Genomic DNA, 15081 nt, shown 5'->3' with positions numbered 1-15081 from the left:
TTCGATATGCATTCTTTCCTTTGTGGGTGACCAAGTGGGTGGTGGTTGAATTAGGGAAAGGAAGAGAAGAGTGTAAAACTTACGGCAAAACTTCTTTTTTCTTACCCAACCTAGTCCTGGAACTGTCAGGTAGAAATGGTGAGTTTGGGAATAAAGGTAAAGAATAGGAACAGAGGGGAGTCGGCAAGTTGGGTTTCATACAAGGCTGCCCCCTGCCCCTGCCACTGCCCCAGCCTCTCTAAACAGATCAGAGTCTACTCCAGGGATGGCAGAAGCAGTGTACTTTATTAATCCACAGTGAATAAAGGCAGCAGAGGTGCCCTGGAGGTTAGCAGCAATGGGTAGCAGGACGGAGCGTGTGTGGAGGGGAGCACCAATTCTTGGGAAGAGGGAGCAAGTCCCACTTCTCCCACCACCACTTTGGCCTTATAGGTGTCTGCCTCATCTCAGCACTCCAGTCTGCCCAGGGAAAGCAGATGCTAGAGCATCTGACCAACTGTCCACCGCCTAGCCCTCCAGACTACAAAAACACGACCCAGTGTCTTCCTCTACTTATGCCTCAGTTTTCTGAATTATAATGTAGGGTTACAACTTGAAATATAGGGATTCATTAGAATTAGAAGGGACCACAGGGACCTGGACTTTGGGAAAAGCAGCAGGTGAGGTGTGGAGAAGGTCAGCCTTGTGGAAGCAGCTTCACTCAGCAGTATTTGCAGGGATGGGAGGAGGGCAGCAGCTACAGGGATTCAGAGGCCTGGGGAATTATGCAGCAAGGGAGGAGTCTTAGCACTTTTGCCCTGCCTCCCTGGATGGTCTCCCTCCACCCACATTTAATTATCTTCAGAGGATGAGTTCCTTTTGTGATTCCTGTAACCTAGAGATCAAATGGAACTGGTGACCCCCGTGCCTGCCACCATCTAGCTGCCCCTTCCACCATCTCCACTTGCCCCTCTTCCAGCCTGTATGAGGTGAAATCTTTCTGGACTTGACCTTTCTCTACTTACACATAAGGGTCAGGCAACCCCCTCCCTTATTACTTCTCAGCACTCTGCCTCTTTCTACTTACAGTATAGAGACCCCCAAGTAAAGGCCTGCAGCTGCTGCCTGGCAACTTGGTGGGGCTAAGACACTGGGGGATCCTCTCCTACACCCCAGCAGGCCAAGGAGGCCCCCTTATGAGCCACTCCAGGTGGCAGGAGCTCTACCCACGCTCTAGCTGGACAGGGCCAGTCTAGAAGAACTAGCTTTTGGCTGGAGTTCCCTTGCCAGCAGCCCCCTTGCTGCTTCCAGTTTCCTGGAATTTCTCTCTAGCTGCCTTAGGAAGCTTAGGAAGCCCACTTCCCTGGTACCCCAGAGACATGAGGTTTGGGCAACAGTTGCCATGACAACGGGGATTAGGGATATGACTTTTTACCTCCTCAAGCTCTCCCTAACTTCTTTCTTCCTCTCCCAGTTCTAACCCCAGCTTCAGGTCACACCCCTCCAGGCCACCTTTCGGGGACAGAGTCCTGTTAGTAGGAGTTGCTAGATGCAAGTGGATGCTGCCTAGAAGGCCACTGCTGACACAGCCTAAGGCAGCAAGCCAGCAAAGCCGGAGGGGGTAGGGGAATGGGAGGTGGGGTAGAACTAAGGTTTGGGGATAGTAACTCTCAGAGGAGGGACAACTCTCCCCTCTCCTGCCACAGGCCCCTCTGCCATGGGCAGGGGTCCCCTGTGCGCTGACCTCACACCACATCCTTATGCTCCTGCTTGGACTCCTTAATGACCTGCAGGGAACAGAGAGGGTGCTCAGAGCAACAGTTGGGTGCTCACACAGAGTCCAGATCCAGCAGTGCTAGTTCCTACACACACACACACACACACACACACACACACACACACACACACCCCGGTCTGTCCCTTATCTGATAGTAGCCAGGATTCCTGCCCTCCCTCCAACCACACCCCCACATGCAGCATTGAGAGAACATAGTGGTTGTAAGATCAGTTATGGGGGAGGCAGAATGTCAAACTTCCTCTTACCACACCACTGGCAAGTTCTTCTTCCCAAGTGGGAAATCGTAAGTTGAGAGTGAAAACTGCTAACCTTAATTTTCTTTCTCTCCTCCCCCCACCTCAAGGCCCCGGCTGGGAGTACTTGAATCTGGAGGTGAGAAAGGAGGGAAGCCTCCCCTTGACAACTGCCAGGAGGGCTAGGAACTGAGTTATAGTTGGCTTCCTTCCTCTCTTCTAGAACCTCCTTGAGGAGTTCTTGTGAGTCATCTAGAAAATTCTATATGCCAGTCCCAGGTTTCCTTCTGAAGCCCTGCCTTGAGAATTCCTGGCAGCAGCCAGAGCCTGATGGGCTGGAGTCTCTGGTCCACCCGTCTCACCTCTCCATCCCGCATCTCCACGGTCTTCACCACGATGTTCCTCTTAAGGTGTCCTTCTGACACCGACTTGGTGTCCAGGCTGGTTTCTGCAGGCATGAGGAGAAGAGGCCTCCCATGGGCTTTCAGGGCACCTAGTGCCCTCTCTCAGTGTCAGCTTCCCCATCACATATCCTCATCTTGAATACAACAGCTTATTCTTCCAAAGGGTGAGAGACCCCCAGGTTACCACAGTTCTGGGCACACATTGGATGCTCTGTGTCCTGATCACTCACTTGACCTGGCTGCTGGTTTCTCTTCAGCCTTTGCCTGACACCTGCTTTTTGACAACCCAGCTCTGTGCTGAAGAAGGAGCACTGAGCTTTGAAACTGAGTGGGTCACTAAGCAGCTATCCGGGCAGGGGTAGATAGCATAATGGTTATGCAAAGAGACTCTCAAGCCAGAGGCTCCAAAGTCGCAGGTTCAATCCCCTGTACCACCATATATCAGAGCTGAGCAGTGCTCTGGTAAAAAAAAAAAAAAAAAAAAAAAAGAATACTAAGCATCTATCTGTCTGTGGACAAGCTAATTGACCTCTCCCAGCCTCATCTGCAAAGTGGGGTCATTACTGTTTACTTTCCCAGAGGGCAGTGAAGAGGGAGACCAGGGGGGGGGAGGGGATGTTGATTAAACTACTGGCTCAATAAAAGGGGGTTCTTTTCTCTTTCCCTGTTCTTACTGCTCTCTGCCATTTCTGTGGGCCTTAGTGACCCTCTGCTACCTGACACTTGGCAGTATTATCTCTACCTGATCTGTCTGGTTAATATATATATATATATATATATATATATTTTACCTCCAGGGTTACTGCTGGGGCTCAGTGCCTACACTATGAATCCACTGCTCCTAGAGGCCATTTTGTTGCCATTGTTGTTGTTAGTGGATAGGACAGAGAGAAGTCAAGAGAGGAGAGGAAGACAGAGAGGGGGAGAGAAAGATAAGACACCTGTAGACCTGCTTGTGAAGTGACCCCCCCTGCAGGTGGGGAGCCAGGAGGCTCGAACCGGGATCTTTATGCCAGTCCTTGTGCTTCGTGCCATGTGTCTTAACACCCTGCACTAACACCCAGCTCCTCATTAACTCTTACGATTTTGAGTTGAATGATTGGGGAAATAGCTCAGCTGGTAGAGTGCAGGACTTGTATGCTTGAGGCTCCTGATTCCTGGTGCTGAATAAACTGGAGTGATTCTTTGACTTCTGTCTCTCATGTAAAACTACCACATATGATGTAAGTAAAATAAATTTCTCTTTTTTTTGCTTCATGGTTCTTGACTTTTTCAGACAGAAAGAGAAAGATGGAGAGAGAGAGAGAGAGAGAGAGAGAGAGCCACAGCACAGAAACTTTCTTCAGTGCAATGGTAGTTTGGCTCCGACTTGGGTTGCAAGCATGGCAAAACAGGCTCACTATCCAGGTGAGCTGTTTTGCTGACCCTAAAATATATCTTTTTTAAAAAATAATTTTTTATTATCTTTATTTATTTATTGGATAGCGACAGCCAGAAATTGAGAGGGAAGGGAAGGGAGAGAGAAAGAGAGACACCTGTAGCCCTGCTTCACCACTTACAAAGCAGGTGGGAACCGGACACTTGAACCTGGGTCCTTGCACATTGTAACACATGCACTCAACCAGGTGTGCCACCACCCAGCCCCTCCTAAAAATAAATCTTTAAGAAAATGTTTTTAATATGTTGGACTGAGCCTTCGGGATGCATATCTGGTTTTCCTAAAGTTTCTAATTATGAAGAAATAGTTTTAAATATTTACTGATTTATTTATGAAAGAAAGACCTAGAACATCACTCTAGTACATGAGATGCCAAGGATCCAACTTAGCACCTCATGTTCTTAGGTCCAGAGCTCTAGTTACTGTACCACTTCTTGGATTAAAGGAATTTTTTTAACCTTAGCTAAAAATTATTTGAGGGTCATATACAAGCCAAAAATAATTTAGCTTCTCCCTTTCAGAGAGAAAAAATATAACGTCATAATTGCTAATATTTAAAATTAAGAGCTAGGCACATAAAACTATTCTATGCAAGAACAGTAGTCCAGAGGGAAATAATCCTCTGGGCTGAATCAGCACTGCAGAGGGCAGTGGCGTCTCACAGACAGATGAATCAAACAGAACCTGACCCTAGGCACAGGGAGATCCCAGGACCCTTCCAGTCAGGGAGAAGAGGAAAGGCAGAGAGACTGGCATTTACTAAGAGGCACTAGAGCGTCTCATCTAAGCCCTCAAGGGTACATTACCTCTAATACCACTAGCTCTGACAGCTTAACCTGCATTGACTGTGTGCAAGGTCCTGAGCTAGGCACTGAACTTGCTGGAGGGCTGGAGAAATGGCATGGTGTTGATGCTTGAGGGGGATCTGGAAGGAAGGCACTCAAGAGGACTGGGGAAAGGTGTCACTGGGGAAAGTAGGACTCTCTTCCTGTTGAGAGAGGGGTGGAGAGGGGGAGAAAAGTAGTGTGTTTGAGAGGTAGACAGCTAACCGAGAGCTGGTGAGGCTCTGTTTACAATCTGGTGAACCTGTATTGGTACAATTTGTACTGTGAAGCTTTTGAGATGTCTTGTGACCTTGTGACTTTCCCCTTCTTTGGTGCCCCCTGTAGTGACAAGTGATTAAAAGAACAAAAACAAAAACATGAAATGCTCAGATGGACAGAATTCACTTAGGCTGTTGCAGACACCCTCTCCCAGTTACTTGGCAGAATTGTGAGCCAGGATTGGGTATGGGACTGGCATAGAAGGACCAGAAGTTGGGCAGCCAGAGCTCAATTCCTAGCTAACTCACTAACCAGCCCTTTGATAGCGGCAGCAGCACAAAACTGCAGTCCCCATCTAGAATGTGTGGGATGGCATTCTTGCTAGGAGCTCTGGGCTGAGTGGTAAAGACCCCCAAGGAGACACTCAGACCCCTTTGCCCTAGGGGCTCTTTGGTTCTAGGTATGGCGAGGGGCCAAGAATCCCAACTCTTCCCTGAAGACCTTGATATACTGACCTCGGATCTGCAGGTTGGAGAAAGTCTGCACAGGAATAGTGATGCTGAAAGACAACAGAGAGAAGGGTGACCAGCCTGGCTAGGGATACTGTGGGACCACGTTCTAGATCAAGGTTGTTATGACAGCCTTGAAGCTGTTTTCCCTGCTAGGAGAGGCCAGCCCTTGTCTCCTAGCTTCTCCCAGTGGCCAGTGCATGCCCTAGAGCTTTGAAGGGGTGGTTTGCAAGGGGCATGGACCACTATCTACAAAGGTGGAGACTTGGGGCATGGCAGACGGTGGGAAAGGTAGTAAAGGACCTTCTGAGGAGGCCAGAGAGACCAGTAAGGGGACAGGAAGTCCAGTCTTTGTTGGGAAACTGGCATGTGACCTCTCAGTTTGGGCAGTGACCCAAGTCTTTGAACTTGGACCCTAATCAACACTGGTTGAATTGAGTCTGTGCATTCATCAAACATTTACTGAGCACCATTTGTGTGTCAGACATGCACTGTGTTGGTCTCCAGGTAGGGAGCACTTCTGCATGCTGGGCTGAATAAGAAGAGTACCCCAGGAAGAGAGCAGAGGCCATTCTTGGAGGATCCCCAGGGAAGGTGGTTAGGGCTCACCGGTTCTCCTCTCCTTCCAGCAGCTTCCTATAGGTGGCTATCTCAATGTCCAAGGCCAGCTTGACATTGAGCAGGTCCTGGTACTCCTGCAGGTGGCGGGCCATCTCATCCTTGAGGTTCTGCCCCTCTTCCTCCAGTCTGGCCAGTGCCTCCTGGTAACTTGCTGCCTCCCGTGAGTGGCGCTCCTCCTGCTCCCGCATCTGCCTCTCCAGGGATTCGTTCTATGCCGGCAGGGGTGGGAAAGAAGGAGAATCCCTCCAGACACCTTCATGCAGTCCCTCCCCCACCACACTACCACTCCCCACAACTTTCCAGAGCTTGATCCCAGGTCCTGACCTTACTTTGTACCACACCACCTACGCCAGGTTGCAGGCCCTCACCTCCTCTTCCCCAGCCTCCAGGGACCACCCATTCACCACCCTGGGCCTGGGGCACTCACTGTGCCACGCAAGGACTCCAGGTCACAAGCTGTGGCCTGCAGCTGGCGCCTGTAGTCATTGGCTTCATGCTTGGCCTGGCGGAGCAGCTCAGCATTTCGGGCAGCAGCATCGTTCAGGTCAGCAAACTAGAGGAAGAGGATGGGTGAAGTCACAGGTGGGGCCTTGGTGGGCATCTGAGGCTGTGTGGCTTCTGGTCAGGATTACCCTCTGTGGTCCCTGGACAGGATGCACAGAAGCCCCTGGTATATAACTCCCAGTGGGATGGCTGCTCAGTGAATGAAAGAATGAATGAATGGGGGCTGGATGGTGGAACGCCTAGTTAAGTGCACATGTTACAATGCACAAGGACCTGGGTTTGAGCCCCTGGTCCCCACCTGCAGGGGGAAGGCTTTGCGAGTGGTAAAGCAGTGTTGTAGGTATCTCTCTATCTCCCTCTTCCCTCTCAATTTCCAGCTGTCTCTCCAATAAATAAAGATTAAAAAGTTTTAAAACTGAGTCAATATTACAGCATTTGGTGCAGAATCTAAAATTCCTAGCACTGATGGCTTCATGTGTGGATTAAAAACTGTTGTTTCCACTATAGACAGTGGTTCTGGCAAGCAGAACTCTGCTTTCTCATAGTCTTTTCTCTCCTCCCTCAGCCCCCCTCCCCCGTTTGTAGTGAAGGCCTAAATGGCTCCATCAGGTCTCAACCATGTTCAGAACCATCCCTGCCTTCTGCCACTTCATAGTTAGCCCAGAACCCTGGGCCAGTACACTTACTTGCCTGTGTGCTTTCTTGCCTCCTGCCCTCTGTCTGATTCTGTCCTCCATCTATTTGGAATGCCCCTTCTCTCCTCTCATGTCTATAGCTTGCCAGTTCCACTTAGCCAAAATGTTTTTCCTTCCAGGTCACCCTCCTGGCCCTCACAGTGCATATAAAGCCTGGCCTTTTGTGTTTTCCCTGGGTGCCATGTTTAATGTGCTGCACATCTCTCTAGGCAGCTGAGCCATGTCTTTGTAACCCTGGCAGTGCCTGGTATATAATAGCACTGGCTAACCCGGAACATAGGCTTTACAGCCATTGAGAATTGGCTCAGCAGCTACAGCTTAGGATTTGCATGTGTGGAGGCCCTGGGTTTGATTTACAATATTGCATATGCTAAAGTAGAGCTGTGCTCTGGGCATTTAAAAAAATAAAATAAAATAGGGGGTCGGGCGGTGGCGCAGTGGGTTAAGCGCATGTGGCACAAAGCACAGGGACCAGCGTCAGGATCCCAGTTTGAGCCCCTGGCTCCCCACCTGCAGGGGAGTCGCTTCACAGGCGGTGAAGCAGGTCTGCAGGTGTCTGTCTTTCTCTCCCTCTCTCTGTCTTCCCCTCCTCTCTCCATTTCTCTCTGTCCTATCCAACAATGAACAACATCAACAATGGCAATAATAATAACCACAATGAGGCTACAACAAAAAGTGGTAAAAAATGGCCTCCAGGAGCAGTGGATTCATGGTGCAGACACCAAGCCCAGCAATAACCCTGAAGGAAAAAAAATAATAATAAAATATAATAAGAATAAAAAAATAAAAAATAATAAATTAATAATAAAATAATAAGTAATTTTGCAGCTGGGTGGTGGCACACAGTTATCAGTGTTCAAGGATCTGGGTTCAAGCCCCTTGTCTCTACCTGCAGTGGAGGGGAACTTCACAAACAGTGAGATAGTGCTACAGGTGTTTCTCTTTCTCTCTCCCCTTTCTTCTTAATTTCTCTCTGTCTTTATCCAATAAATAAGTTTTTTTTTTCCCAGGGCATTGCTCAACTCTGGCTTATGGTGGCCCTGAGTATTGAAGCTGGGACCCCAGGGTCTCGGGCAAGAAAGTCTTATATAACCACTATGTTATTTCCTGGGCCCAAGAAAATTTTTAAACAAACAGCCAAAAAAATAAATGAATAAAAATAAAAATGCATCCCAGGAGATGGGGCATGAAGTCTCAAGTTCTATCCTCTGATTACATACATCAGAGAAATGGTTTGGTTTTCTTTCTCTCCTTCAGTTGTCTCTCTTGTTGCTCATGCTAACAAGTAAATCTAAGAGAGAGAGAGAGAGAGAAAGAGACAGAGAGGAGAAGACAAGACTCCTGAATGAGAAGTATAGGATTAGAAACCTAGCTCTGGGGGCCAGGCAGTGGTACACATGATTGAGCATTACTAGTTATGAAGCCCCTGTTTCCCACCTGTGAGGGAAGCTTCTCCAGCGGTAAAGCAGTGCTGTAGGTGTCTCTCTTTCTGTCTCTCTCTCTTTTTAAATTTTTAAAAAAATTTATTTATTCCCTTTTGTTGCCCTTGTTGTTTTATTTTTGTAGTTATTATTGTTGTTGACATTGTTGGATAGGACAGAGAGAAATGGAGAGAGGAGGGGAAGACAGAGAGGAGGAGAGAAAGATAGACACCTGCAGACCTGTCTCACCACCTATGAAGCGACTCCCCTGCAAGTGGGGAGCTGGGGGTTTGAACCAGGACCCTTACACTGGCCCTTGCACTTTGTGCCACATGTGCTTAACCTGTTGCACTACCGCCTGACTCCCCCTCTCTCTCTATTTTATTTTGTTTTTTTATTTTAATGAGAAAGAGTAGATACAGAGGGAAAGATACAGAGAGAGAGAGAGAGAGAGAGAGAGAGAGAGAGAAAGGGATTGAACCTGGGATCTCAGAGCCTCAGGCTTGAAAGGCTTTTGCATAACATTATGCAGTCTCCCCAGCCCCCTCCCTTTCTACCTCCTTATCTCCTCTCAATTTCTTTTCTTTTTTTTTTTTTTACTCCAGGGTTATTTCTGGGGCTCAGTGCCTGCACCATGAACCCACTGCTCCTGGAGGCCATTTTTCCCCTCTTTTGTTGCCGTTGTTGTAGTCTTGTTGTGGTCATTATTGTTATTGTTGATGTCGTTCATTGTTGGATAGTACAGAGAGAAATGGAGGGGGGGGAAGACAGAGAGGGGGAGAGAAAGACAGACACCTGCAGACCTGCTTCACTGCCTGTGAAGCGACTTTCCTGAAGGTGGGGAGCTGGAGGCTCGAACTGGGATCCTTTCGCCGGCTCCTTGCGCTTGGCACCATGTGCGCTTAACCCGCTGTGCTACTGCCCAACCCCCTCAATTTCTTTTTTTTTAAATTGATTTATTCCCTTTTGTTACCCTTGTTGTTTTATTGTTGTAGTTATTATTGTTGTTGTTGTAGTTATTATTGATGTCGTTGTTGTAGAAGACAAAGAGAAAGGGAGAGAGAAGGGGAAGGCAGAGGGGGGAGAGAAAGATAGACACCTGCAGACCTGCTTCACTGCCTGTGAAGCGACTCCCCTGTAGGTGGGGACCTGGGGGCTCGAACCAGGATCCTTATGCCAGTCCTTGCACTTTGCGCCATCTGCGCCACCTGCGCTTAACCCACTGCGCTACTGCCTGATTCCCTCCCCTCTCAATTTCTCTGTCTCTAGTCTATAAGTAAAATCAAATTTAAAAAGAAAGAAATTTAGATTTGCTGTTCAGGAATTATTACTTTGGGCAAAATAGTTAACCTCTCTGACTTCAGTTGTTTCATACACGAGAAAACAGTTACTTTACAGTTAAAAAAAATTCAAGCAAAGTGTAAGGCCTGGCACACAACAATGCTGTCTAGTAATAATAGTAAAAGTAGCAACAGAAAAGATTAATATGGGATGATCTCACTCATAGACACAAGTTGAAAAATAAGAACAGAAGGGAAAACAAAGCAGAACTTGGGCAGGCGTTGGTGTATTGCACCAAAGTAAAAGACTCTGGGGTCGGGGGGAGGGTTCAGGTCCTGGAACAGGATGGCAGAGGAGGACCTAGTTGAACTGTCATGTGGAAAACTGAGAAATGTTACACATGTACAAACTACTGTGTTTTACTGTCAACTGTAAGTCATTAATCCTCAAATAAAGGGGAAAAAAAGTAGCAAGAACAATAAATTCCTAGCGGAAGTTTCCTATATAACCCCAGGTAAGTCACCCTGTTCTCTGATGATGGTTAGTTGCCCATGAAAGATCCTCTCCCATTTTCCTCCACCCTTGTCCCCTGATTCTCTTGTATAGTACTAGGAGGACTGCCTGGAAGAGGCAGACTGGCTGATAGGCAGGACTACCTTGGACCTGTACCACTCTTCTGCCTCTTGCATGTTGCTGGATGCCACTGCTTCGTACTGTGTGCGGATTTCTCTCAGGGCTGCTGTGAGGTCTGGCTTGGCCACATCCAGCTCCACATGGACCTGCTGCCGATTTAGTTGTTCCTGGAGCTCTTGCAGTTCCTGGTCGGGGCGAAAGAAGAGCTGTCAGAGCCTGGCAGCAGGCTGTATGGGGGCTTCCACCAGGCTGTCATGCCCTCTTCTGTCTGAGCCTTCAGACATGGATATTGGTTAAGGGTTGGGCAGTCCTCATTGGAGGGAGACGTGTAGTTAGGGCTGAGGGGGAAGTTTGGGGGGCTTCTCAGCATCCTCCTCCCAGACCTGGGCAAGCAGGAACACTGGAAGTGTGCCTATGTCTTGTGAGAGGCTAAGTTCCTGTGGGTGTTGTATCTTTGGGCTCCCAGTTGGAAGAAGCCATGGAATCCATCTGTGGCCAGAGGTCAGGGGATATTTATTTATTTCGTCACCAGGGCTATTACTGGGGTTCTGTATCTTTACTACTCCACCATTCCTGGTGGTCTTAATTTTTCTTGAGAGAGAGGAGGTAGATACTTATAGTACTGCTCCACCACTCAGGATGCTTTTCCTCTGCAGATGTGAACCAGGGACTTGAACCCAGGTCTTTGCACCTTGCACATAATAGGAAAAACTATCACTGGATCCCTCAGTGGGACCTCTTTTCTTTCTTTTCTTTTCTTCTCTCTCTCTCTCCACGCACACTCCAGGGATTGGGAGGTGGAGGCTTTATTCTTTGGGCAGAATCTTTTCCCACTCACTCTGTCAATGTCAGAGAGAAAATGAGAGAGAGAAAGAGAGATAAAAAGGAAGTGAGGGAGAGTGAGAAGATGAGATGTCACAACACTGCTCCACCACTCATGAAACTTCCCCTTGTGCCTGATGCCCTCTATTGTGTAAGCTGTCTCCTGGTCTTGGGTTCTTTTTTGAATGCATGGCTCTTATTTAAATGAAAGGGATGCATTGGATCGACCTTCTCGTGGTGCATCCCGTGAGTACCCATTCATTGGGGAAACTGGCGATCCTTCCTAGCCGACTGAATCCACATGGATCCCAGTCACTTTCAAAGCCAGCAACAAGCAGCTCCTGAAAGCTTTCAACCTGACGCTGTTGACTGGCTACGGAAGAAGGCAAACGCTAGAAGAAGAATTTAAATGAACCACATGGCAGAGGGGGTGGAGCCAGGGTAACTGATCTTAGTCAATTCTTTAGCCTCTCTGAATATCTTCCTCTCTGAAAGGGTGACAGTGCTGGGAGGGTTCCTATCTCACAGAATTAAAAGGGAGGAAGAGGAGTTGGGTGGTAGCGCAGGTGGCTCAAAGTGTAAAGATCCTGGTTCCAGCCCCTGGCTCCCCACCTGCAGGGGAGTCAGTTCACAAGCGGTGAAGCAGGTCTGCAGGTGTCTATCTTTCTCTCCCCCTCTCTGTCTTCCCCTCCTCTCTCCATTTCTCTCTGTCCTATCCAACAATATCGACAACAATAATAACTACAACAATAAAACAAGGGCAACAAAAGGGGATAAATAAATAAATATTTAAAAAAAAACTTAAAAAAAAAAAGGAAGGAAAAACAAGGCAGCATATTCCATGGAAGTTCTCAATGGGGGGACTGTGTGTGTGTTTACCAGAGGTGGGAGATGTCTCCTGTCTGACTGTCTCTCTGCCTCTGATTTTCTTTCCCTGTCCAAATCAGCTTTTTTTTTTTTTTGCTGTCTCTTGAGTGTCTAGGTCTCTGTCTTTTCCTGTTGCTCCTCACCCCTCTGTTGGCTTTTTTCCCTCACTGCCCCAGCCTCACCTCTTCATGAATCTTCTTCAAAAACCGGATCTCTTCCTCCAGGGACTCGATCTTCCTCTCCAGGTCCAGACGGGCGAGGGTGGCTTCATCTGCCTCCTGGAGGGGGGAGGAGGTATAGATGACTCTGACCCGGCTCTCTCCTCCAGTTTTGCTGTGACCCTCCTTCTGGGACTCAGAGGGAACAGTGCTTTCTTTTGGAGGGTTAGATCTGGGTGTTGCCATCAACCCTTACTCCCTCCCCATCTTCCCTTCTGTGCCCCTAACCTGTCGATAGGTAGCTAGGTTGTTCTCAGCCTCCAGCCTCAGGTTGGTTTCATCTTGGAGCCTGGATTGGGAGGTAAATTCTGGGGTTCAGATTCCTCTGAAGACTCCTGAATTCCTGGCTCAGTTTCTCTGGAAGTGACTGCTGGAGAGCACCCCTGCCCCACCCCACCCCAATCATCCCCCCCCTCTCGCCCCCTGGACTGATGGAATGACAGCAAGAGGATCAGAGGGGTCCTAGTAAGAGGTCTTGCCAGCAGGGTGAGCTGACAAGGGCCTCGGCTTCAGCTCGTTACTCTGGCACCTTATCAGGGTGGTGCACCCGTTCCTGCCCACACAGTCACTGCCACCATTGGGCTCTTGCAGCTATAGATGGACACACATGGCCTCCTATACTGGGGACACAGGTTCGTGCCTGACTGGCTTAGCATAGCACCTTGTGCTGGGGTTCTTCTGGCTTTTTGGAAATGGTTTATTAATATCTCTGCCTCACAGCTGTGCACATTGAAGTGCCTTGATTAGAGCTATAGACCGATGATGGGTCGTCAGCTCCAGTCTGAAGCCTGACCTGCCTGCCTGCTCTTTCTCCCACTTCCTTTTCCCCTTTTCTTTTCCTTTCCTTTCCTTTCTCTTTCCTTCCTTTCTACCTTCATTCCTTCCTTTTGGTAGACAGAAAGGCAGAGAGAGAATGAATGAGATTATAGCACCAAGACTTCCTTTAATGCAGTGGGGGCTAGAACCTGGGTCACACACATGAAAAAGTAGCACTCTATCCAAGCAAGCTATTTTGATGATCACCCCATGTTCCTTTTTCTTTAAGATTTTATTTATATTTATTTCATATCAAACCAGAGAGGAGATAGAGAGACAGAGACTCAGAGAAACAGAGAGACATGTTAAAGCAACATTGGGTTTGAACTAGAAATCTCAGGTATGTAAGGCTGGTGCTCTGTCAGTTGCACTACCTCCCCAGTCACCCACTTCCTTTACCAAGAATCCAGTCCTCCAGTGCATATCAACCTTCACTTTCAATTTCTCATACATAACCCTGTGCTCAGAACAGGCATGCTCCCCGCCACAGCTCCAAGCCCCCAACAATGAAGGCAAAGCACAGATCCCTTCCTGCCATGCCCCTGGCTGCTCCTGTTCCCCTGTCCCCAGGAGGGAGCTGCTGAGGTTGCCTTGGCTCCTGGGAAGAAGGTCCTCAGGTATCAGACCCCTCAGGCTCAGAATCTCCTCCCAGTCTCCTCACTATCTTGGAGGAAAAATGACAACTCTCCCCTCCCAGAGGTGGGGAAACTGGGAAGCAAGGAGAGAGAACCCCAGATGAGAGCCTGCAGGTACTTTCTTGTGGGGACTTAGCCCTCCCTGAGGAGGCCCCCCTCCTCAGCCCCTTCCTCACTTCTGCCTCAGGGTGCCCAGGTCCTGCACCAGGTTGTCCCTCTCCACCTCCAGCCGGGCACCATTGGCAGTGAGCTGGTCAAGCCGCAGCCGCAGCTCACGCAGCTCAGCCTGGTAGACGTCTGCCAGCCTGGTGGGCTCCTTGGCTTGCAGCTGGTTCAGCTCAGCAGCCAGTGCCTTGTTCTGCTGCTCCAGGAAGCGAACCTTCTCGATGTAACTGGCAAAGCGGTCATTGAGCTCCATCATCTCTGCCCGCTCACTGGTTCGTGTCTCCTTGAAGCCGGCATTGAGTGCCCCGGCCAGGGAGAAGTCCACTCTGGTTGGGAGTGGAGGCATTATTCGAGCCAGCTGGGGACGGATGCTGTGCCCCAGGCGGTGACTGGGACCCAGGCCCCGCACCACCATCTCCGAGGAGACATAGGAACGGCGGGCAGCCGAGGTGACCCGTCTCCTCTCCATCCTGCCCTGCCTCTCCTGGCCCCTGGGATGTGAGGGCTTTATGGAGGAACGGGCTGGCCTAGCATTGCCCAGGGTGCCCCCTGGCAATGTCCCCTGGCACAGCATGAAGGGGTGGTGTTGGACTGTAGCCCAGCCATGAGGACAGCTCCTCTCACATACCTCCCAGACACTATGCCCAAAGACAGGGTGCCCTGAGCATACCAGCCCTGGCCTTGTCATAGCAGAGGTACTCATGGGCAGTGCCTGGGGTCAGGTGCTGGCCTGGGGGCTTGGCTGCAGGCCAAGGAGACCTTTCTGTAGAAGGTATGTCAAGAGAGGGCTGGACCAGACACCTCTGACCTGCCTTTCAACTCTGATTCCGTAGCCCAGGACTGGGCTGGGGAGATTGCATAACGTTTATGTAAAAAACCTTTTAGGAAAATATAGGGGAATATGGATCCCAATTCTGCCAGGACCCAAAATGTTTGTCACCAGGACTCTTTGTTTTTTTATACCATCACTGAAAAGGAAGCAAATCTAGAAAATGCCAG

General features: G+C 49.1%; 1 protein-coding gene across 2 annotated transcripts; it reads right to left on the bottom strand.

Annotated features, from left to right (window-relative positions):
• Positions 1-266: 266 nt before the first annotated feature.
• Positions 267-14576, bottom strand: GFAP (glial fibrillary acidic protein). Of its 2 annotated transcripts, XM_060203343.1 has the most exons (10): positions 14094-14576; positions 12695-12755; positions 12431-12526; positions 10583-10744; positions 6453-6578; positions 6014-6234; positions 5411-5454; positions 4902-5015; positions 2373-2458; positions 267-1766 (listed from the first exon to the last, which is right to left on the bottom strand). In XM_060203343.1, the coding sequence occupies exons 1-10, from the start codon at positions 14549-14551 to the stop codon at positions 1725-1727; spliced, it is 1410 nt and encodes a 469-aa protein (XP_060059326.1). In that variant the 5' UTR covers positions 14552-14576; the 3' UTR covers positions 267-1724. The 2 variants fall into 2 exon arrangements, with proteins under 2 accessions (XP_060059326.1, XP_007535799.1); XM_007535737.3 differs by lacking the exon at positions 4902-5015 and having other exon boundaries at positions 14094-14574.
• Between the last annotated feature and the right edge of the window lie 505 nt (positions 14577-15081).

The sequence above is a fragment of the Erinaceus europaeus genome, chromosome 12 (assembly GCF_950295315.1).
Source record: "Erinaceus europaeus chromosome 12, mEriEur2.1, whole genome shotgun sequence".
NCBI classification, from domain to species: domain Eukaryota; kingdom Metazoa; phylum Chordata; class Mammalia; order Eulipotyphla; family Erinaceidae; genus Erinaceus; species Erinaceus europaeus.
The sequence above is the reverse complement of the archived record's forward strand: the minus strand, read 5'-3'. Positions and strand labels throughout refer to the sequence as shown.

Excerpts from the sequence above, each read along its gene's own strand:
- GFAP (XM_060203343.1), bottom strand. The coding sequence starts at position 14,551 with ATGGAGAGGAGACGGGTCACCTCGGCTGCCCGCCGTTCCTATGTCTCC. Across the intron at positions 10,745-12,430 it reads TGAAGAAGATTCATGAAGAG|GAACTGCAAGAGCTCCAGGA; the intron begins GTGAGGCTGGGG and ends CGCCCCGACCAG. Across the intron at positions 1,767-2,372 it reads TGGAGATGCGGGATGGAGAG|GTCATTAAGGAGTCCAAGCA; the intron begins GTGAGACGGGTG and ends TGTTCCCTGCAG.